The following is a 21161-nucleotide window of genomic DNA, read 5'->3' as shown; positions in this document are numbered from 1 at the left end:
GAAATGTCCACCATGTTTCACTCTTGCCTGCAGACTGCCTCCTGCTACAGCCAAATATTTCAAATATTGACTCCTCAGTCCAGAGCAGCAGCTGTGATTTCCCTGCACACCAGTGTGAGTCTATGCATAGTTGAGTCACGTGGCCTTGTTTCCATGTCTAAGGTATGGCCTTTTGGCCGTAACTCTTTCATGAAGGCCACTTCTGACCAGACTTCTCTGGACAGTAGGGTGTACCAGGGTCTCACTGTTTTCTACCAGTTCTGAGCTGATGGCACTGCTGGACATCTTTCGATTGCAAAGAGAAGTAAGCATGATGTGTCTTTTATCTGCTGCAGTAAGTTTCTTTGGTCGACCACTGTGTCTAGGGTCCTCAGTCTTTTCCATTTCTTTGTGCATCTATAAAATAGTTTGACAACACATCTGGAAACCCCTGTCTGCCTTGAAATTTCTGCCTGGGAGAGACCTTGCTGATGCAGAATAACTATCTTGTGTCTTGTTGCTGTGCTCAGTCTTGCCATGGTGTATGACTTTTGACAGTAACCTGTTTCAGCAGCCTCACCTTGTTAGCTGTTGTTGAGTTTTGCTGTTCCTCACCCAGTTATATTCCTCCTACACAGCTGTTTCTGTTTAAGTTAATGGTTGTTTTTCAACCTACATATTGATTTTATGATCATTAGCACATGTTTGGTAATTGTTTAAGCATACACCTGACTTTATGCAAGCGTACCTAGAAGAATTTATGCTGTTTTGAAGGCTGAAGGGTGGTAGATTTTTACTCTGTTCACTCACTTTAAATGTGTGTGTGTGTGTGTGTGTGAGTTTGTGTGTATATATGTATACATATATGTATATGTGTGTGGATTGGCCTTTATCAGCTTTGCATATCTGAATACTGCACATTTACCTCATAAACTGCTCAAGCTGCACATAAACAGCAATTTTCAAGTCCTGACGCAAATTCTTGCTGTTTAGTGACTTTTTTTTATTCAGTTACTTGAAAGTGGTTATAACCCTGACAAGGTGACAAGTACCAATACGAAGGGGGCTATAACTCTGGCACATCTACAATAAGGGGTGAGATGAACTGCGAGTGACGCAGTCCAAACGAGAAGCTTGGAGCTTTTGCTCTTGTGAAGGTCACCTACGAAGAGACAAATGTCAGTGAATGGACAAAATGTACAATACTTTGTGATGATCAAATAAGACATAATGAGGTTTCTTACCCGCTCTGGATAGTATGCACCAGGTCCTGGTTTCTTTGTGGTTTCACCAGGTGAGAAGTTGCGGCCTGTCATGCTATACTGGGGAGGTTTTTGCCTGTAAGTACAAGGATCCACAACTTTGTAGGCAGCAGGACCAGGAGTCTGGAGGGCAAACAAAAATATAGAGAACAAAAGTAAATCACAGGATTTCTAGATTTCTTTATGGAAAAAGTTTTATTATGGATATGTACCTTCCTTAGGTCCTCATGGAAGCTTCCAATTTTGCTGCGACCACAGAGTGAGTATGTGGGAGCTGCAGATGTGGCCACAGTTTTGTGCCCCAGCACAGGGGGCAGACTGTAGGAGGCTGGACCTGCAGTATGAGCGAAAGGTGAAGTTTATATTCTTCTCAATCCACAGCTTAAATAAAGTTGACACAATGTTTTACCTGGTGTTTGGTTATTGCAGCCTTCTTTGCTCCTCCCAGATAAAGAATAAGCAGGAGCAGAGCGGAAGATTGATTTTCCTGAACGCTCTGGGGAATAATTGCCTGAAACACCAAGGAGAGTTACATAAATTGCTTACTGGTAAAGTGGCATATTGTCAGCTTTTGATGGATAATCAGCAGTGTTTAATTTTCACGTCCTTTTACAAAGTCTATTTTAATGTGTAAGGAGTTTAGCTGACCTGGTCCAGGGGCCTGGAACAATCCTGGCTCCTTTGGACGGCTGTGGAGTGAAAACGCAGGAGTGCCGTCTCGACCCTCCCTGGTGATATTGGAGGGGACAAGGTATTTTGGTCCAGGCGAGCAATCAGCAGTGGCCTGGTCATGACGTGTCCCAAAGCTGAACATTGGTGCTTTGTATTTGGTAGGGTCGTGTTTAGAAATACCTTAATGGTGGAAACGAGGACAGAGAATGTCAATTATATGTCAATGGTGCTGAAAAAAGGCTTAATGGCCATTTTGGCTGTACCTGTGAGTCCGGGTAGTGCATACTTGGGTCCTGGACTACCATAGAGGGCAGCTATGGGCCCTCTTGGCTTGTGGGGCCTCCAGGTCCCAACCCAAGGTTCAGTGCTTGCCATTACTTTGAGAGAGAGAGAGAAAGATGGATTGTGAAAAGCAAATATATGTATTAACTTTTAAGTTACAAAGAAAAAGAACAATAACTGGATTATTACTAATGGGTCTGTCTGGTGCTTGAGGTATTTTAGTCCACTCTAAACATAAATATTCCTTCTTAATATGAGCTGCAAATACCTGGGACTCGTTACAACAAATTCGTTTTGTCCTTCATCAACATTCTTACAGTAAGTTACTCAAACCAAATATAAAATAACCCTGAGTTAAAAATATAATGTTAAAAATTGTCTAATTTGACTATTTTTGAAATTCCATTGTCTAACATATGTTTGAATTGTTTATTTGTTTGATACTTTATTACTTCAAACACCATGAACATGCATAGTTAGCTGGATGAAATATTCAAGGTATAAAGGCCAACAAAACAAAGAAACATTTAGACAAAACCATAAAAACATCTAAAGCGCTTATATTTTATTATATATAATTAATATCCCCCTCTCTGTTTCTTTGGTTGATTATTTCCTTCACTTGTTAAACTGCATGTTAACAGGTTAGCTTTAATAAAGCAGCAGGCTAGTCAATGATAAATCCTTCTACTGGCCTAATCTATTGTAGCATTTTCTTTAACTTACACCTAATTTACACAGCTGTGAAAGTTCCTGCATTAACGTTAGTCACTGTCACTTATTCAGGTCATCTAATGAAATACATTTTGGGCAAGCTACTATGCTACAATAGAGGCCAACAGTTTTTTTTGTTGGTAAAGTGAAACCAGTGTTACACTAAAACCAGTGATCTTTATCACACACCCAGAGTAAGTTAGTCTTTAACAAAACTACAAGATGTCTGACAAGTGCATCCAAACTTATGACGTCAGTGACTGCATTCAGTTTGGTTGAGTTACTAGTCTTAGTCTTAATAAAATTAAATAAATAGATATATGATTTACCTCATAAAAGTTCTTGATCCTGCTTTGCCTCTAGGTCAGGTTTTATCCCTGGAACTCAGCATGTGCTTTGAACCCAAACACAGATTGTTTAGTGCTTGACAACTTCACTATGGCAATGTTGCCATGGAGATGACTCTTTGACAGGAATGCTTAATATGAGGTGTGTGTGTGTGTGTGTGTGTGTGTGTGTGTGTGTGTGTATAAACAGCGCAGGAAGTCCCAAAATGTGAATCCATAAAACAGTGTGTGCAGATGTTGTAAATAATTTATTAGGTACGAAAGGCTGACAACAGGCCACAGGGTCACACTGTTCAGATTTAATCTGCTAATACTAAAATACAGTATCTTACATACTACTGAAAGTAGACATAAAAGAAAATGTATTAGCCTACAGTTAACATTGTATCAATGTCATTATTGAAGTAAGTGAATTAGACCTACGATCCCACCCTTTTTTTATTAAACAAAATTTAATTGTGGTTTCAACGAAACATCAATTCAAATATGATGTGGAGGTGTTCTGACGAATCAAATTAATCCATTTTAAGATGTGTGATATTTTGTAAAGAGGAAGGTAAGATGTGGATGTGGACTCCAGAAGCCAAATCTCACTTAGGGCCCTTTTTCACAGCAGACATTTGAATATGGCATCGTTGGAAAAGCAAATAAGCAAAAAGGTGTTACTGATAACATTAACAATGGCTCTGTTCTATTCTAGTGTCCCAGTAAGCCATGACAGTGTGACAGTGAGCCAACATGCACAATACCAGGACAGTGAAACTGAAACAACTAAATGGAATTTAGCTATTGTTAATTTTATCTTTTACACCTGCGCTTTTCCCACTACGACTTGTCAAAATGTCTTCTGTGAAAAATGCCCTTTACACCTCTTGATTTTGCCCAAAGTCAGGTGCCCAAATACCACATCTTTTAAAATAAAAAAGCTGCTGCTGTTCCGCTGTTGTGGACGCCGCTCTTCAAAGTGTAGCATTGGTGCTGCAGGACCTCGAGAGGTATCTGTAGTTGTGAAAGACTTCTCTCAAACTAGTTTTCAGGACCTTCATCAAAGCTGCAAGGCTTCCCATTTCCTCTTGGGGGCACTGTTGGTAAAAAAAAAAAGACAATTATTGAACTCAACTTCTTCTAACGGCACACCAGCACACGCACGTTAACATACTGTGAATCCACATTTGTCTTACCCTTGTAAGCTTCTGCATCAGTCGTTGCAGCACTGCGTCCTCTCTGTGCGGACACAGGCTAGTCACCGTACTCACACATCTTAGCAGACAATAGATGGTGTGTCTCTGTGGCTGTATTGATTTAATATTGAAAATAATTTTTGAAATCTTTGCCAAAGAGGTTTAGAGGCAATGTTTTCTTAATAAGAATACTCAAGAGTCAAAGATGACTGATCATACATCAGCTTCCTTACCTTCCTGAGCACACTGAGAGGCATCCTGCTGTTTGCTCCACAACTCAACCTGTCTACATCCTCTACACTCAGAACAGGCTCCTGGATGAGGTTGGAGGAAACAGAGATAAGACTGAGAGGAAGATGTTTACCAAGGTATGGGAAGTGTAAATTGAAATTCAACATCAAGGTGCATTTTTTACTTCACCGTCGCTGTAAAATTGGGAATATGCTACTGGCATTATGTCCTCATGTTTGATGCCACTTACCCTTAACTTGTCCAGCCAGGTCCACAACAGACAACTGAGGACATGAGGATCTGACTCTGTGACCAGCAGAGCCCAGCCACACTCGCTACTGTTCAGCTCCTCCTGTTGAAAAGGTGAGTGACAGTATTCATTCAGTGGCTTTAGAGCTCAACATTTGTTGACATGTTCAAGTGACATGTTCTGATGGAAAACCATGTTGGCACCAGTGTTTGTCACCTGCAGCAGTGCCGACCTTTGCAGAATGGTTTCTCCTGGAGGACCTTGGTCTGCCATTGCCTTAGCAACAGCACGGGCGACTGAGGTTGGGCCTGGATTATGTGGATTTCTGCACAACTACATATGACAGAGATCAGAATGTTTTACTCAAACATCAAAGTGTTCTCCATCATCTGCTGTTTTCACAGTAAGAATCGCAGTTACCTCAATGTTGGAGCTGTATTTGGGAAGTGGCTTTTTAGCTGGGCACTTGGACCTCTTTGCACGGTTGTTGCCTGTCCTCATGCCAGATATTGGGATGTTGAATGTATAATATTCGTTTTTGGTGGTCTGGTGGCCTGGTGAAAGTGTGGCAAGGATTGAACTGACTGGCCTCAGATCAGGTCGCATCAGATCCTGTACACACCAGTTTCTCTCATTTCCAACTGCTGGGGTGCAGTATGGACTGAACTCCAGATCCTTCAGGACAGAATGCAACAAAGTGAGAAAAGACTCTATGACCAGTTTTTTTTTTACAGATAATATTCAGAAACTTTATGTAATTCTGGATAAATAATGTGAAATCAGACACATTTACTGTGATCTTGCTGAGGTCAGAGTCGCTGTAGCTGCGTTTGTCCATCAGCACCTCTCTCTTCCTCTCCAAAAATCCCAGTGGCTCTTCCCAGGAGGATACTGACCCCGAACCTACCCACGAGCCCTTACGACCCTCCCTTAGTAGGGGCAAGTAGTGTTTGGCCACCAGGGTCTCCCTCACAGTTGTGCTCAGGGTCCTCAGTGCTGACCTCTTCTCCAGTTCATCGTGGACCTCTGGAGGAGCAGGGAGGCCCAGGGCTAAGCAGGAGAGACGCATACACAGAAGGTACACCACCTAATGAGATGATCGAGAGGAAGTGAGAAAGGGAAACTGTTCTACAGCACAGTCAGGTATGTTGATGACGGATGTAGTATAATGATAAAGACATGACCTTGGGTGTATGTCTGAGGGTGCGTGCCTCCTGGCCATGCAGCAGTAGAGTCTGTCGGTTAAGGTAGTGCTGCAGGGTAAAAGGGGTTCCATGCCGCAGGCTGAGGTCTGGGTATTGGACCAGCTGTGTACCAAGCAGGCGAGCAAAGTCAAACACCTGGCTGATCTGTGCCCGGGTTTGAATAGAGCGAGGCCGTTTAACGCGCACATAGTGGACGGCCTCACTTGGGCTGATGCGCAGGGTGTAGATCAAGTAACAGGCTATCAGGACACCTGTTGAATAGCAAGAACACAGCAGAGAAACACATGTGCACAAGCTGAAACACAGCATTTACATGTACAGTAGATACCATATCTATGTTCAGTCCAACCTGTCCTGCCGAGGCCTGCGTGGCAGTGCACAGCCACTCTTCCTTCCTTCACTGCAAAGGCCAAAACCTTCACCCCATCAATTATACCGACGAGAGACGACACACCGAAATCTGGCATCCCAAAGTTGTAAAAGTAGACTGCAAATATAAAAATATGTGCACACATGAATGCTTTTAGGGACATAATGGACATTTATAGGACCTAATTGTAACTTCCATGTTGTGTATTTACTGTATCAAGATCTCACTGTCATTGTCCATGAAGATCTGCGGAGAGTATGTGAAACCACTCTCAGGGTCTAGGGGTGGTCCACAGTGAGCATGCTCTCCGTGCACCTGCATGTTGATGATAGATCTGATGTTCAACCTGGGGGAAAAGTCATACATTTTGAAGGCAACAGGTGACACTAGTGCTGAGTTTATGCCTCAAACGTAAACTTTCTTGTTACTCGTTTAAAAAGAAATTAAAAAGCAGTACTGTCAGAGATCTTATCCTCATTTTACCCAATGAATTGACAGAAGGTATTTTGTTTTTACACATTCCTCATCTGGATTTGTTTACCCACTTTGTTTTCAACTAATTACCTGTATGTGTGCAGGGGGCTGTGAAATAAGTAGCCCCTTGTCACACCTTTTAAGAAGGCTCATAATTCCTAAAGCACTTTGTGTATCATGCATATCCACACACTGCACAGACACACAGAAGAAACTGTTACCTGTGAAACTGTTCTATGATGTTGTACTTCTCAATCAGATGATTGGATGGTCGTGTCATGGCAATAATGTCATCTGTCACCCTGCAATAGGAAGAAGTTCATAATCAGTAAACTAAACCTTGCTTACTCCTCCCAACACAGCAATATCTATGAGACTGAGTCACATAGTCTCACCAGGAGGAGAAAAGACCACGAATGACCTGTTGATTTAGATTCCAGCACTCTGGTCCTTCATAGCGGCAGTCTATTCCTCCACAGCCCAGCAAACAGAGGAGCTTGGGTGGGATAGCCTTCACCAAGTTCTCCCTGGCCTGGGTGTATGAAGGCTGAGGTACCGGTATGTGCGAGCTCATGGTCGGCATCATCCTGCACCAGGGGAAAACCCCAAGATCAGCCTGAGCAATCACACTGAAGATGTGAAGGACTGTGCCCAAAGTGGGCCAATGGGCAACCTCATGTCACCTCCTTGCCACTGAGCGTGAGCTGTAATATGTTCTGTAATAATCCAGTATAATATAATGTAATCAATAAATTTAAAACTTACCTTTTCGATTGCGTAGGGTAGTGACTCTGTAAATCCCATTTAATGTATTTCCAGAGTTTGAGTGCAGGAAAGTGAAGAAAAAGGATGCTGAAAGTAGAAGAATTCACATGTGCTCCTCTATGCTGACCACCCGGCTGCTTACAGATACACACCCATACACACACACACAAACACACACAGCGCTGACCCAGCTCCACTAAGCCCGATTAGCTGTCATAAATACATTAGAACAGACATTCACACATTATAGCAAGCCAATTATATAATGCTTATACCTTCACCGATAAACACTGTATGAATGTCCTAATTACCTGTCACCAGCTAAAGCTTCATACATCAGCACCAGTAGGGTTTGTGTTTACTCTGAACGAACAAGACGTTGTTCATGTTAGGTCTTATATCCAGACACACCAGCACTGTCTCTCCCCTCACCGCTTACTGTACCAGCCACCTGAACAGATTTAAATATATTATAGATGAGTGGAATCAAAGAAGTAGCTGTAAAAAAAACTATTTGAAAACCTGACTTCATAAGGTCTATGAAATGTATGTCTTAAGGACCAAGCGTGACAGAAAACTGACACATATCATGGTCTGCTGCAGTGGCTCTGGACATATCGGCCCCTGCAGCGCAGTAATGGTAATAGAATGATAACGATGGGGATGAAAGTAGTGAGGTGACTACACTTAACGAGCCCTTCATCTCTATCTCTTCTCATCTTCAAATTATTACCAAGGATATAACTAACTAAGTCTTAGTCATGGCCTAACTGTTGACATGATTTATAAACGCAAAAAACTCCTAATTGAGAGAAACCAAAGGCAGCATATAAATTCTCCATGAGGAATTATTAGTTATTCCTACAAACACAATGCTTGTCTCTCAACATTTGAACACCGTCACACATTTAGGGCGGGCATACTGGGGATCCATGGTGAGCATCCATCTGGTAAGACCTACATGATATTGTCTACATTAAGTATGAAAAGACATCTTTATGCTTTGTTGTAAAGACAGAATTACCATAAAATTATGTTTTATAAAACATTTACAGGTACATACAAATAGGTTTTGCTAAAGGAAATATTGGACTAAACAAACAGTGCTGTGTATATGAATGTAAGATAGAGCAGTGTTACATTATGAAACATTTTCTCTGATTGCTTTACAAAATGTTCCCCCACTTCTTATCTTCTACATTACGTTTTGACATGGTCTGTATTTATTTATGCCGTTGCTTTTTGCCTTTCCAACGCACACAATATTTTTTGTTACTGTAATGTACTTTTGTAGTATTCTTACTTGCGAAAATAAACCATGCATGTGTGAGCCTGGCTGTTACTTTGACACTGACATTTATTTTGAGTTTCCTCAGATGCCTGAAAAGTTTAATAGAGTTTAATTAAAAAGCATCTTTTGTCCTGTTTACTGTCGCTGCCATGCAAACATCTACTGCTAACAGACTCTCATTCAGTAAACAACCATTTACTGGCCTTAAAATGAAGAATACACTGAACCATATAGATTAATATGCTCACATGTTCTCTCAAGCTATAACTATATATATATATATATAAAATGCAATAACAGTAGAGACATCAACAAACACAAAAAGTAAACTACAGTGCAGGTCATGTAGGCTCAATGTTTTTCTCAAACATAGCATTGATGGGCATTTTAAATATATTGCTTTCAACTCTCCACTTGTTAGTTTAAGAGAGACGCATGGCAGCTGTTATTTCTTATTCATACTAAGATTGCAGAAGCAGTATATTTTCCCTAATGTAATTAAAGATGTAATAACAAAATGTAAGATATTTTAGGAAGTGTAGTGGTTTCGGAGGTAGAACTTAAGCAAAGACTAGGAATAAGATCTGTCTTAAGTCACAGCCCTAAACAGAGTCAGCGAAACACTTCTTCACTTTCCCTTATCAGCCACAGTTCCTAATAAAATATGCCAGTTGTTTAGTGAGTTATTATGAAACACATTTTGAAAATTAAGAAAGCATGATTGGATTTGACCTGTGAATACAGTAGTCATAAAATGTTTTAATAATATTTTTCAATGGGTAAAAGCCAGTAAGTCCAAGATAACTGCCCGTCTTGAGCAATGAGTGGAGTCTAAAAACTGTATTTTTTTTCAAACATTTGCTTTATTCAGAGCTTTTTAGTAAAGTATTTTTAGCAATTTTTAGTGGCAGCTCCAGCATCTGCAAGCATAGGTTGGAATGTATACATGAATAAATTGAAGGGCAGGTATGTTTTTTTGTGTTTCAATAGGGGTAGAATCATTCAGAATATCATACAGTATTTGCCATCAGACAGTACAACAAACTCAGCACTAAGCTCTGCCAAAAAAACAACAAAAACATGCTACTTTACTTTGTTGCACTGAAAATACACTTCCTTCGTCTTATAGGTTAAAAAAGATTTCCCGTTAGAGTATATAAAGCACTGAAATGATAATTAAATCAGTTTTTCATGGTGGCTATTAAAAAAAAAAAAAAAGGAAAAAAAAAGGAGTGAGGACAAATTCACTAATATTCCAACAGGATAAAATCCTGTTGCAAAGTCAAGTCGCAAATAAGCACTCAACACTGTTCTGCTGCACCACAGCATACGCTGCAGCACAAAAGGAAGTGTCTTATTGCATTATTGTCTTTCAAAAGCAAAAAAAACATCAAAGAGCATAACGAAAGGATTACTCAGATTTGTGTAAAGAGGGACCAGAAGGCACAACGTTCCACATGGTTCAACACTACTAACAAAATCTACCTGTGAAATCACAGCAATCCTCCTCCATCTCGTGGTACAGGCCTTTACAGAAATGAGTTGGCATGGGGCTAAGGCAGTGAAGAGCAAAGGGTCAGGTCTGCAAGGGAGTCAAATATCCACAAGGGGTTGTGGAGATGAACAGCTTGTGGCAGCGTACAAGCTGTTCGTCACCAAAGCTCTAGGGTTTTATCATCATATCCCCCACCCAAGGCTCGACAATGGCTGAATGCAAGTCCAACAATTATACAAGTGGTTGATTACTGCAAATGCTGCCTAGACAGGGGCCAATGTGTCAAGTGGTAATACAACTCATTTCTCTGTACATTCTTTCCATGAAATTTCCCTAAAAGGCCATTTGCGCAACATGCAACTGAATGCGTTATTACAACTTGTTGCCATGTAAGAACAAAAGGAGAAAAAAAGAGATTATGTCAAGAGATAATACGCTAATACTCTAATAAGAGTAACAAAAGAAAAAATAAGAGATACTAAAATTTCCCAAAGATGATTATATTGTCCACCAGCCATGTCCTTTTTAGTGAACATCTGCACTGGAAGACCAAATGTTTCGGGATTGAATGTCTGTGCCTTCTCTCCTGTCTTGTGGTGTTCAGTGTCTCTCTCTCTCTCTCTCTCTCTCATCTGTCCATCTTTCATTAGTTCTTGGACAACTCTTTGGATAGCCAGTCAAGTCCTTCATACAGCCCAGTGCCCTGGGTGGCGCAGGTTGACTCAATGTGCCACTGTGGGGTCACAGAGATAACAGATTACAAATTAGATAATGTTAATGAGTTAAATATGATGGCAGTTTACAGATCTGAATCTTACTGTAGGTGTAGATTACTTACAGTTTTGTTGCGGAGGGCGTGTAGGCCGAGTTTGTCTGTGAGTTCACTGACTGATAAGGCATTGGGAAGGTCCTGTTTGTTAGCAAACACCAGCAAAACTGCATCTTTCAACTCGTCCTCCATCAACTAGAGGGAGAGAAAACAGATTAGAACATCAATTCGAAGATTTCACATTAGTCGGTTTATAAAGCACTGAATGGGTTTAGGGACAAAATACATTTCTGATCTTCTGCTACATTATGAAACATCCAAACCGGAGGTTTGAATTGCCTTGTTGTTAAAATGACCTATACAAATAAACATGCCTTGACATAGTCCAAAACACTAAAAACAGATTAAACTGTGATCTCATTACATGAATTTACAGTGAGATAATACTAAATGTTTGTCGTGTGGAGGGTTTGAAAAGTCTAAGTGAAATTTTACAAAAACTGTTTTTGTAAAATATCAACTGTGCAGAGATGCAATTTGCTTTTCCTGTTGCTTAGGGGTATGTGACGCTGACTATGTCATCACAACATCCCCATTTTAAGCTTGGCCGGGGACGTTAGTTGCATATGATGCCCACAAAATATACTTTAAAAAAGCCAAATCCTCACAGTTTAAGAAGCATTATAACAATAGAATGACTGATTAAACAAAGCAGTTTACACGCTTTTTACAAAAAAACTAAACTCTACTCAGATGCTCATTACCCACTGACCTACAGCACTTCAACGTTAAAATAAAAAAGGACTTGTAACCATAATGGCAAGTTAAAATAATGACTGTTAATGTGAACTGATTATTGAGCGTAAAACAATCTAAAATGCAATGCACTATCAAAAAAATGTAACCTTGGTGTGTACACTTTTTTTGGTGACTCATCAAGACATTGACCACACCCATTAAAATGAACAGGCTGCGTCAGTATTACTGACGCACCACACAAGGTGACAGATTACTTCACTGCTCAGCTTGGTTACCCAGTGGCTTCAAAATTCATGGGTTAACCATGCAATGCACTAAAGCATGAACAAAGAGATAGAGGTTTTAATTTGACTATATACAGATCCCAGATCCTGGTGGTGTGAAGGATTGTCATCCATTGACAGTGAAAAACATAATGAGACTCTGTTAAAACTGGCGTGGGAATGTCGTTCCGCATGTGCCAGGAGGAAGGAACAATATTGTTTGTTCTGATTAAACCTCATCACAGTATGAGACAGCTACTCTGCATGTTATGACAATGTCAAATTACGATTCAACACAGCATACAGAAAACTATTATTGCGTTGCAGTCCATTCTGAACCGAACATATTAAACTCCTACCATCTTTGAGAGCTCTTCACAAGACTCTGCCACTCTTTCACGGTCATTGCTGTCCACTACAAAGATGAGGCCCTTGAAGAGGAAAAAAAACAACAACATCCAAGTGGTTAGTTTCCCTAAATTCTAACTGCAATGATTAGCCAAATAATTCATTAGTTAATTGACAGAAACTTATTCAACAACTACATCCATAATGAAATTATCATTTTAAGTTATTTTTCAAAGATTTAAAAATATCTGGTTCCAGCTCCTCCAATGTGAATTATTTCTGTTTTCCTTGCTCTTCTGCAATTGTAAACTGAATATATTTGGGTTTGGCCTTATGAGGACATCCTCTTGGACTCTGGGAAACTGTGATAGGCATTTTTCACAATTTTCTGACATTTTATAGCCAAAACAATGAATCAATTAATTGTGAAAATAATCTGTAGATTAATTAATAATGCATATTCGTCTACTTTCACAAACAGCAGCAATGTAGCCAGAGGAAAACATACTTTCAAACTAAAGTCTTGACAAACGTGCTGTAAAGTACTTCAGTTAAAATAAATGCATAAATTAAATGATGTTGAGTGTAATCTGTGGCTGCTTTGACACTATTCCAGTTGGTGACGCCGCTTCAGCGACATACTTTGATGACACGAGTTCTTAGGGCTGGACAATTAATTGAAAAGTAATCGAAACCGAGATTTAGAGCTTCTAACAGACTTAATTTCCCCATGTCGGTTATTTAATCCTGTAAATGTGTGTGTTCATGTACTTTGACCCCGCCTTGTCCAGTCCTGCTCAGCCTTCAGACCGGAGTCTGAAGCACAGGGAGTTGTTAGCTCACGCTAACCACCTTCACTTTCCAGCAGTTGTGCTGTTATAAGCTACTCTTATAACAGCACCTGTCACGTAGATGTCCTTTTGATGAATGAGGAGAGGAAGCTAGCAAAGCGTGATTTAAGTCTTTTACTGAAGCAGCTTTCCTTGGAGATCTGTGTGGAAGTACTTGAGAGCTCATACCTGTGTGTTCTGGAAGTAATGTCTCCAGAGGGGTCTGATCTTGTCCTGGCCACCCACGTCCCATACAGTGAAACTGATATTTTTGTATTCTACAGTCTCTACATTGAAACCTTTAAAGGAGAAATAGATGGGACAGGTCTTAATAACACTGCACACAAAGTTGCATGACTCAAACATGTTGAGGTACACATGAAATGATCAAACTGAACTTAAAAGTAACTGTTAGTGCATCTCTTACCAATGGTTGGGATGGTGGTTACAATTTCACCCAGCTTCAATTTGTACAAGATAGTCGTTTTCCCGGCAGCATCCAGCCCAACTACAGGGGGAAAGTGTGATTTAAAAACCAACATTTGTATCAGGACTGGATAAAAGTTACACCTATGGATAACAAGGTGCTGTAAATTGCATAACATGCGTTTCCCTATAGGGAGGACAGCAGAGGACATGCAATGGCAATACACTAACGTTACACGTGACTGCACAAAGCAAATGATCTGTTCTGAGTGATTTTCATCAATTAGTAGGAGGGAAAACAACCCTCAATTACTGAAGCTGATCTTAATACAGTATTAATATAACATGAACTTCGTCGAGGACATTCATTATGACTCCCTAGCTATACGGAAACAGGACTGATCATTAACGCAACACAATGACAATCACACGTCATTAGGAGTTACGCCATATCGACTTACTGTCTAACGACTTAGGTTAACTAATAAAATATCTATCTTCAAATAGATTAAAAATGAACGGCAGTTTTCTCCCAACGAAGCTGACGTTACTGTTAGGAAGTGACTATTCGGTAAAAAGGCAAACTTAGTTATAATAAACGTTAATTTCTATAATAAACTTTAAGCCACTTTCGGGAATAAAGTTGCTGTTAGCATCAGTGACGTTACGTTAACGTAACTTCAAGCACCCGAAATTTATGAGATGATGCTTGGTGGGAAACCTAGTTTCACCCTTTTTTTTAAATTTATTTTTTTACAAACAACAATTATTTACATGAGTCTTTGTTGAGTTTAAATTCAGCTTCTGTCCCAATTTCATACTTGGGACAGGTAAAGGGAAAGGTTTAGAACTGTACTGCCATTAAACTAACCAAACGCTAGCTAAAGCTACAAACCGTGCCGCTCACTAAAGCTAGCCGTCAACACAGCTTTCACTCACCCATCAAAATCCGCATTTGTTTTTTGCCAAAGAGCTGGCTGAAGATCGACGAGATGGTGAGCCCCATAACTGGCCAAGGATGTTTGAGTCTAGAAAAAGAGCACTGATATTAGCCACAGCACAAGCAACGTTTGGTCGGTTTTCTCTGATTTCCACACAGGGCTACTGCCGAGTGCCACGTCCGGGCCAACGTGGAATCCACGACGTCATCAGTTTGAATCAACTTTATCAACACACAGCAACATCAGTAAGCACTTTTGGAATGATTTGCTATTGTTTTTTTTAAATTCTCATACAGACTTTAAGCTGTTGTATTTATGCAAAAATAACCTGCACCGTTTGGCGATAAGCAGATGGGGTCTTGCTTACATGTGTTTGTTTTGTTTTGTTTTGTTTTCCCCACACATCGTAAAATGGAGGACCGATTTCTGCCACTAGATGTCTCTGTAGCACAGAGGTTTATCAAAATACTGAGTGACCTGGGTGCTTGGTGTTTTCTTTAAGCTGGTTATTTCAGAGTCACTGAGAGAGTTGGTGTTGGTGTCAATGCATTGTAGAGAAATTATCATGACAGCAGATATAAACATTTAGTATGGCAGCTTTTTATCAGGACACTTCTGTCACATACTGTAGCCTCCTGTAAAAACAGTGTAGGCCTATCCACACCTGCTTATATTTTTACATTTGTATATTTTCTTCATATTTTTACTTACCAGCTTTCTGTTACAATTTCTATTCCTTTATTGCCTTGGTGTGCAAGTGAGGAACTTTACACAAGATTTTCCCCTCAGGAATCAATAAAGAAGACTATTTTCTGATATATCTATATATTCTGATTCTGAAATGAGGGAATCCACATCTGTTATTTTGTTGGAAAATCCAGATAGTACAGAGGAAATACCATTGTACTGTTTTCATGATTCCCTCACTGTACGTGTATTCCTGTCTTGAAGGACTGGAGGTAAGACGCGGAATGGGGATTCCCATTTGAAAGTGCTGTAACCTAAACGCACACTCAAAGCAGGTGGAGTCAAAATAGCAGTCACATGACAAGGTGCAGACTTTTATAGAGCTGTGCTTTGATAGGAAACACATTTTCACAAAGGCCTGTTATGGACACATGTTTTTCAGCTGTGTGCGTGTTGAATAGACTAATAATTGGATATTCACCATGGATCTGAATGAGGTACTGAGTGGAGATCAGGTAGGTAGATCTGATACTTCTCTGTGCATGAATACATTAAGTGAACACAAAAAACAGCTTTGTCGCATGGAAACTGTGTGGAGGGAAATAATAGGTACATTTCTAATAACAACGTTTGAATTCTGTTTTTCAGATTGATGTTCTCTCTACTGAGTACATAGTGTTGCTCACTCCCAGGTAATGTGCTTCCTTACGTTTCATGCTTGATTGACCTTACCAGCAATGAATGCTATATTATTGTGATGTAAATAAATGGCATTCGTTGCTGGTAAGTTTGTATAGTAACCAGATTATGGCATATAAATATGATTTGTACAGTGTATTATATATAATGCTTTCACAATTTCAGTTTCTAATTGTTGATTGTTTTGATAAACCAACAAGGCAATACGTAACAAGAGGCAGGCTAATGTTTTCTTTCTGAATTCCCTGAGTGTTCTTACATAACATCTCTGCTCTATTGGCCCGTATGTGGCTTACTGAAAATGTAATATTCAGCACTAAGTTATTGCTAGTTGCTGAAAAGTCAGCAACAGTCAGTCAGTGAACCTCAGTGAACCCTCCTGCTGGGTCTTTGTTTATGAGTCTCTCGGTTTCTTTCTTTTGCTTGTGACTAAGAAAGCCAAACAATAAGAGAGAGGACAGAGTATTGCTCTGTGTTCTGATATATACGTATGTGTCATTTAACAGCTTTTTATGCAGGTGTCACATGTGTCAGCCATAGACATCTATCTCATCTTCAGATACTCTGACCTGTACAGTAAACCCATCTTGGCTCAGGTTTAGTGTTGCTGAGCTAAATTATCAAAAGTTTGCGACCTCAAGTAACTCGCAAGTAATTTTGTACACAGTGTCGATAAATTGACTGAAATGAATGCAGTGCTAAAATATCATTTTGCACCAGCATCTACACAGTTATTTAATGCTTCACATATTTCTGATTCACTGCAGTGTGATTGGAAGTTTTTCTGTCCTGGTGGTTTCACTAGTGAGATGGAGGCATCTAAAGGAACAGGTGAGTCAGGCTGTATGTCTCTTTGTGTGCTTTTGGCAGCATATGATTTTGTGTTACTGTATGTTGTGTTTAATTAATGGATTATACATACTTCACATATTTGTTTTACATATTTTCGATAGCTGATAATTGCTGAAGCTCTCCACCTTGTCAGATTAAAGTTTTTCGGTACAAAATGTTGCAGTGACACAAAAGGCAGCAGGAACTATGTTGATTTTTGTTTTCTTATGTATATCACAGTTCTACAGCGAAGCAAGTCCATTTTGTGCATTTGTTTGCAGGTGCACCTCCTGGTGCAGCTCGCCCTGGCAGACCTCCTAGCTGCTCTGATCCTGATGTCCACCAGTGTCATGAACAAATTTCGCACTGACAACAGTGTAGCCATCTGCCAATACAGCCTGCCGTTGTCACTGGTGAGCAACAGTTACTTTCACTCTGTTATTAAAGCCATTAGCTATACAAATGAACCATTTATAAGATTATTTCCTGGTGGGGGAAGGGGTCATATCTGAATTAAACAAGACAGGAAAGTTGAAAGACTTGGGTAAATGTGTCCACCTAGATTTTGGAACTCCTTAGTTGAAGTGCTGAAGACCTGATCACAATCTCAGTGTCTGCTCACACCACTGCAGAATTTTCCTTGAGTCACTTGGGAATGTAACTGAAACGTGGGATGTCATTCCAGCAGCCAAAACATAAGCAGTTTCGCTCTGCCATGTTTGCGTTGTTTTCTCTGAGAAGGTGGTGCTGTATGTTTAATGCACTAATAACAGTTTTTAAGTGTTAAAATGTTTCTATAAATCTATTCCAAACTGAATCAACTTCAATATAAATATATGTTTTCTGAATTTTTATCATATTTTACAGTGATAAGAGTTAGATATTGATGTTACATAAAACAAATAGAAATGAATGTAATAGGAACAAAAGCAGTGGCATTCAGTTTCATTCAGTTCAGGTTTCTTTCAAAATGCAGATATGGAAAATATTTAGACTCTTAAAAGTCCAATATTTAATCAAGGCAAAACTAACTGGGTCAGTTTACATTTCTGAATTGATGGAAATGAAAATAAAGTAACCCCAAGCCTAAAATTTATAATTTCCTCTGCTTTTAAAATGCTTTTATTGTTTTATATGGATGGAGAATCTGTTGGCTATAATATACATTGAAATGGAGCTATTTTGAACCAACAAGTAAACATAATAAATGATCTCTAAGATAACATAAACTACTAAAGGAATATAACATTTGAGTCTACATTTCAAAGTTCAGTTAAACTTGTAGCTCATACTTAATAGTAGAAGAGCTATGACTTCACTAACCCTGCTGTGAACAAGCAGCTATTGTACAATATATATAGAGGAAATAGTGAGATTGAGCCCAAGAAAGCAAATTTATCCTGACTGCTAGGGGTGTTATGATAAAGTGAATTCACAGCATGTTACGCTCTCAATATTGTTAGCATTTCATGTATGCAAACAAATTTGTACTGTTGAGAAGTCATAACTGATCAGATTCAAGTTATCCGGCTTCATGATGCACGTTGCCACATTTTGCATCACTATCTGTTGTGCCACAATATATTGTTACACCCCTATTTCATTGTTTCTGTGTTCTGTTCCAGACATTTTATTTTATTTCATTTCTGCTGGTGGTGGTTTATGCATGGAAGTCAAAAAGTGCCATCCAAGGGTGGAGAGCAAGACCCACAGAGGATGAGGGTGGACAGGTGAGGTGTCCACCGCATTTGTAGATTATAATTTGTACAAAAATACTCAGGACTATTTGAATAATTTCTTTCTCCCTATCTGTCCGGTTTACAGAGTCTGTGTAGGAAGAAAATAGTTGCTATACCAGTATATGCTATTGTGTGGTAAGTTTATTAACCGCATCTTTTTAAATAATACATCTTTAATTGCCTTATCCCTGGTGTACACAATTTAATTCTGTATCTCTGTTTGTCTAACATCACAGGTTGGTCCCCATTGCAATGTACTTGGCATATGTGCTCATTCCATTCATAAAAACTACTTTGCTGATTCCAGTCGTTGACAGATCATGGAACGTGATCGCCCGTAATGACAGCAAATACTGCAACAGGTAAGCGCACAGCCTTCATGATTAACTTCCATTAAAGTCACTGCTTTAAAGAAGCTAGAGAGGAGAAATAGGTCTGCCTCCCCTCTGTGTTTTTGTTGACCTCTTGATTGGTGACCTGGTGATTTTTCTTTTTTCTCAGTTGTATTTTGTTCTTGCATGTCTGGAGGGATTCCTGCTCTGATACGGTGAGTGCCTTTAAACTTCCTTTTAAGACATGTATTATATACATTCATTCATTCATTTGCAGTGTTTTATTTTATGGAATTTGTTTTATCATGATTTTACTGTATTTGAGAAATGTGCATTTGTGCTAACATGATTTTTTTTTCTTTTCAGGAGATATTCCATGACATTTTCATCAGAGTTTTTCTTTTCCTGGTTGTGATCCCAGTGCTTTGGTCTTGCTCTGTAAGTCATAAGCAATCACATAAGGAATTTGGAGTTATGGTTTATAGTTTTACATTAGAATAAACAGCACACATGTGTAAGCAGACTATAATCATTTCTTTTTTCTTGTTTCAGGTCATTTACTATAAGGTTGGTAAATGGTATGAAAGACATGCGCACGAGGGGCTTTTTCCTGTGGAAGGAGATGGACGTTCAAGAAGGCGATTCAAAAGAGTGTTTTCTACAGCAAGAAATATGGTGATGGTCATCTTATTCTGCTGGACACCAGGTACACACTCACGCACATGCACATTTAAAGCTAATATAATACATGTCATCAGCACGTCAGATTGATGTCTTGTGCATCTTCCTGCTGCAGCTCTTGCACTCATTCTGCTGTCTACCCTGATGATCTGGACAAATGTTGAACAACGCAGCCTATTTTGGTTGTATGTGATACAGGTAAGTTTCAGAAGACCAAGGCCTAATCAAAAAAGAAAATTTGGTGTCTGAGTTGCAAGATTTACTATTGTTTGTGTTTATTTTAGGCTGCGACTCTGTCCCTGCAAGGCTTCCTGAACAGTATGGTTTACGCCTGGAGACGGCCCAACTTCACGGAGGCCGTTCTTGGGGAGAATACACCCCTGATAGCACATGACCGCCTGGCCTTCTTTGATGAATCACTGAAGAGCTCCTTTTGAGCGTTGACTGTAAACGCACTGAGAGACATTGTCATGCTGTGGCACAACATACAGTACTGAGGAAGACTGACTGCATGCCTGCACACTTCATGACTGCATGACAGTTTAGACTGAAACACAAAACATTCTCATTTGTGGACTGAAGATGAAAAGGATGAAGGAAACACAAAGACTATTTAAACAAGTATTGACTGATGCCATGTTGATGAATGGGGTCAAAGGGTCTTCTGTAGTAATTGTAGAATTGTTTTATATTTATGTGCTATTAATGTACTGTTTTGTAATGTAATGTTTTATTGAGATTTAAAATATGTCACAGAGAATTATGGAATCACCGTGGTTTCTTTTTTATTATGTTTTGTCACATATACAGTATTTGTGTAGTTTGATAAGGTGCTTTTACATCTATTGTTTTATTATTGTCATGCAACAGTCTCTCAGCAATCTGCAGTTCAAGACAAGAATGATGGAAAACCAGTCAGGGTTGCATACTCGGTAGTCACCATTATGTAATTTCAGAAGCACGTGTCACCTACGATGACATAGGTTCAGTGTCAGGAGCATGAGTGTGTTGTAGCAATGAGGAAGGCCGGGTTGTTGCAGACAAGAGAAGGAACAATATCTGCTTTGTGATGTGTGTTTGCAACCACAACTATTAACATCACTGCAGCTTCCAGCTCACCTGTAGCTGGTAGTGATGACAACGCTGACACAGAAACGCTAGTTCCAGAAACGCTAGTTCCAGAAACGACTTGTTCCAGGCACCTTGTTGTTACTCCTTACCATTGGCTGTATGGGCAGTGTCGTGGAAATTATATTCCTGGTGAGGGGCTGAGCAAATAATTGAGTTACAGCAAACCATTGTCTCTGAAGAATTTATTTAACAAAAGAGAATAAACAG

The 21161-nt window shown here is 39.6% G+C and overlaps 4 protein-coding genes across 5 annotated transcripts; 1 reads left to right on the top strand and 3 right to left on the bottom strand.

Annotated features, from left to right (window-relative positions):
- Positions 1 to 958: 958 nt before the first annotated feature.
- Positions 959 to 3330, bottom strand: odf3b (outer dense fiber of sperm tails 3B). The gene is made up of 7 exons (XM_038705702.1): positions 3239 to 3330; positions 2177 to 2290; positions 1890 to 2093; positions 1651 to 1752; positions 1454 to 1575; positions 1224 to 1364; positions 959 to 1141 (listed from the first exon to the last, which is right to left on the bottom strand). The coding sequence occupies exons 2-7, from the start codon at positions 2286 to 2288 to the stop codon at positions 1046 to 1048; spliced, it is 777 nt and encodes a 258-aa protein (XP_038561630.1). The 5' UTR covers positions 2289 to 2290; positions 3239 to 3330; the 3' UTR covers positions 959 to 1045.
- Positions 3331 to 3556: 226 nt separating this feature from the next.
- On the bottom strand, positions 3557 to 7915 carry zgc:77752 (uncharacterized protein LOC393862 homolog). The gene is made up of 12 exons (XM_038705700.1): positions 7363 to 7915; positions 7189 to 7269; positions 6721 to 6839; positions 6473 to 6610; positions 6103 to 6374; positions 5706 to 6005; positions 5339 to 5593; positions 5135 to 5251; positions 4919 to 5020; positions 4671 to 4751; positions 4438 to 4548; positions 3557 to 4338 (listed from the first exon to the last, which is right to left on the bottom strand). Exons 1-12 carry the CDS (start codon positions 7551 to 7553, stop codon positions 4216 to 4218), a joined length of 1890 nt encoding a protein of 629 aa, XP_038561628.1. The 5' UTR covers positions 7554 to 7915; the 3' UTR covers positions 3557 to 4215.
- Positions 7916 to 9866: 1951 nt separating this feature from the next.
- On the bottom strand, positions 9867 to 15039 carry LOC119893491 (ADP-ribosylation factor 4-like). The gene is made up of 6 exons (XM_038705699.1): positions 14853 to 15039; positions 13915 to 13995; positions 13677 to 13786; positions 12669 to 12740; positions 11357 to 11482; positions 9867 to 11251 (listed from the first exon to the last, which is right to left on the bottom strand). The coding sequence occupies exons 1-6, from the start codon at positions 14917 to 14919 to the stop codon at positions 11165 to 11167; spliced, it is 543 nt and encodes a 180-aa protein (XP_038561627.1). The 5' UTR covers positions 14920 to 15039; the 3' UTR covers positions 9867 to 11164.
- Positions 14932 to 20583, top strand: si:dkey-30c15.2 (uncharacterized protein LOC558938 homolog). 2 transcript variants are annotated; one of them, XM_038705697.1, is made up of 12 exons: positions 14932 to 15099; positions 16190 to 16233; positions 17008 to 17071; positions 17353 to 17484; positions 18697 to 18801; positions 18896 to 18945; positions 19047 to 19172; positions 19312 to 19357; positions 19509 to 19580; positions 19695 to 19848; positions 19939 to 20021; positions 20108 to 20583. In XM_038705697.1, exons 1-12 carry the CDS (start codon positions 14932 to 14934, stop codon positions 20258 to 20260), a joined length of 1197 nt encoding a protein of 398 aa, XP_038561625.1. In that variant the 3' UTR covers positions 20261 to 20583. The 2 variants fall into 2 exon arrangements, with proteins under 2 accessions (XP_038561625.1, XP_038561626.1); XM_038705698.1 differs by lacking the exon at positions 14932 to 15099 and adding an exon at positions 15919 to 16056.
- The last annotated feature ends 578 nt before the right edge of the window (positions 20584 to 21161 follow it).

The sequence above is a fragment of the Micropterus salmoides genome, unplaced genomic scaffold (assembly GCF_014851395.1).
Source record: "Micropterus salmoides isolate LMB-PRFRI ecotype aquatic unplaced genomic scaffold, ASM1485139v1 Ms_hic_scaffold_8, whole genome shotgun sequence".
Lineage (NCBI taxonomy): Eukaryota > Metazoa > Chordata > Actinopteri > Centrarchiformes > Centrarchidae > Micropterus > Micropterus salmoides.
This window is presented reverse-complemented; position numbering and strand designations above follow the sequence as displayed.

What these genes read in the sequence shown, in the direction of transcription:
- LOC119893491 (XM_038705699.1), bottom strand. Translation starts at nt 14,919, where the DNA reads ATGGGGCTCACCATCTCGTCGATCTTCAGCCAGCTCTTTGGCAAAAAA. An exon ending in ATTACTTCCAGAACACACAG is followed by an intron (nt 12,741 to 13,676) that starts GTATGAGCTCTC and finishes TTCCTCTTCAAG; the next exon opens with GGCCTCATCTTTGTAGTGGA. An exon ending in ACGCCCTCCGCAACAAAACT is followed by an intron (nt 11,252 to 11,356) that starts GTAAGTAATCTA and finishes GTGACCCCACAG; the next exon opens with TGGCACATTGAGTCAACCTG.
- si:dkey-30c15.2 (XM_038705697.1), top strand. Translation starts at nt 14,932, where the DNA reads ATGTTTGAGTCTAGAAAAAGAGCACTGATATTAGCCACAGCACAAGCA. An exon ending in ATCAACACACAGCAACATCA is followed by an intron (nt 15,100 to 16,189) that starts GTAAGCACTTTT and finishes TCTGTTTTTCAG; the next exon opens with ATTGATGTTCTCTCTACTGA. An exon ending in ACAGCCTGCCGTTGTCACTG is followed by an intron (nt 17,485 to 18,696) that starts GTGAGCAACAGT and finishes GTTCTGTTCCAG; the next exon opens with ACATTTTATTTTATTTCATT.
- zgc:77752 (XM_038705700.1), bottom strand. Translation starts at nt 7,553, where the DNA reads ATGATGCCGACCATGAGCTCGCACATACCGGTACCTCAGCCTTCATAC. An exon ending in AAAGGTCGGCACTGCTGCAG is followed by an intron (nt 5,021 to 5,134) that starts GTGACAAACACT and finishes CCTTTTCAACAG; the next exon opens with GAGGAGCTGAACAGTAGCGA. An exon ending in CCTGGCTGGACAAGTTAAGG is followed by an intron (nt 4,752 to 4,918) that starts GTAAGTGGCATC and finishes AACCTCATCCAG; the next exon opens with GAGCCTGTTCTGAGTGTAGA.
- odf3b (XM_038705702.1), bottom strand. Translation starts at nt 2,288, where the DNA reads ATGGCAAGCACTGAACCTTGGGTTGGGACCTGGAGGCCCCACAAGCCA. An exon ending in GTTCCAGGCCCCTGGACCAG is followed by an intron (nt 1,753 to 1,889) that starts GTCAGCTAAACT and finishes TTGGTGTTTCAG; the next exon opens with GCAATTATTCCCCAGAGCGT. An exon ending in GTGCATACTATCCAGAGCGG is followed by an intron (nt 1,142 to 1,223) that starts GTAAGAAACCTC and finishes GTCTCTTCGTAG; the next exon opens with GTGACCTTCACAAGAGCAAA.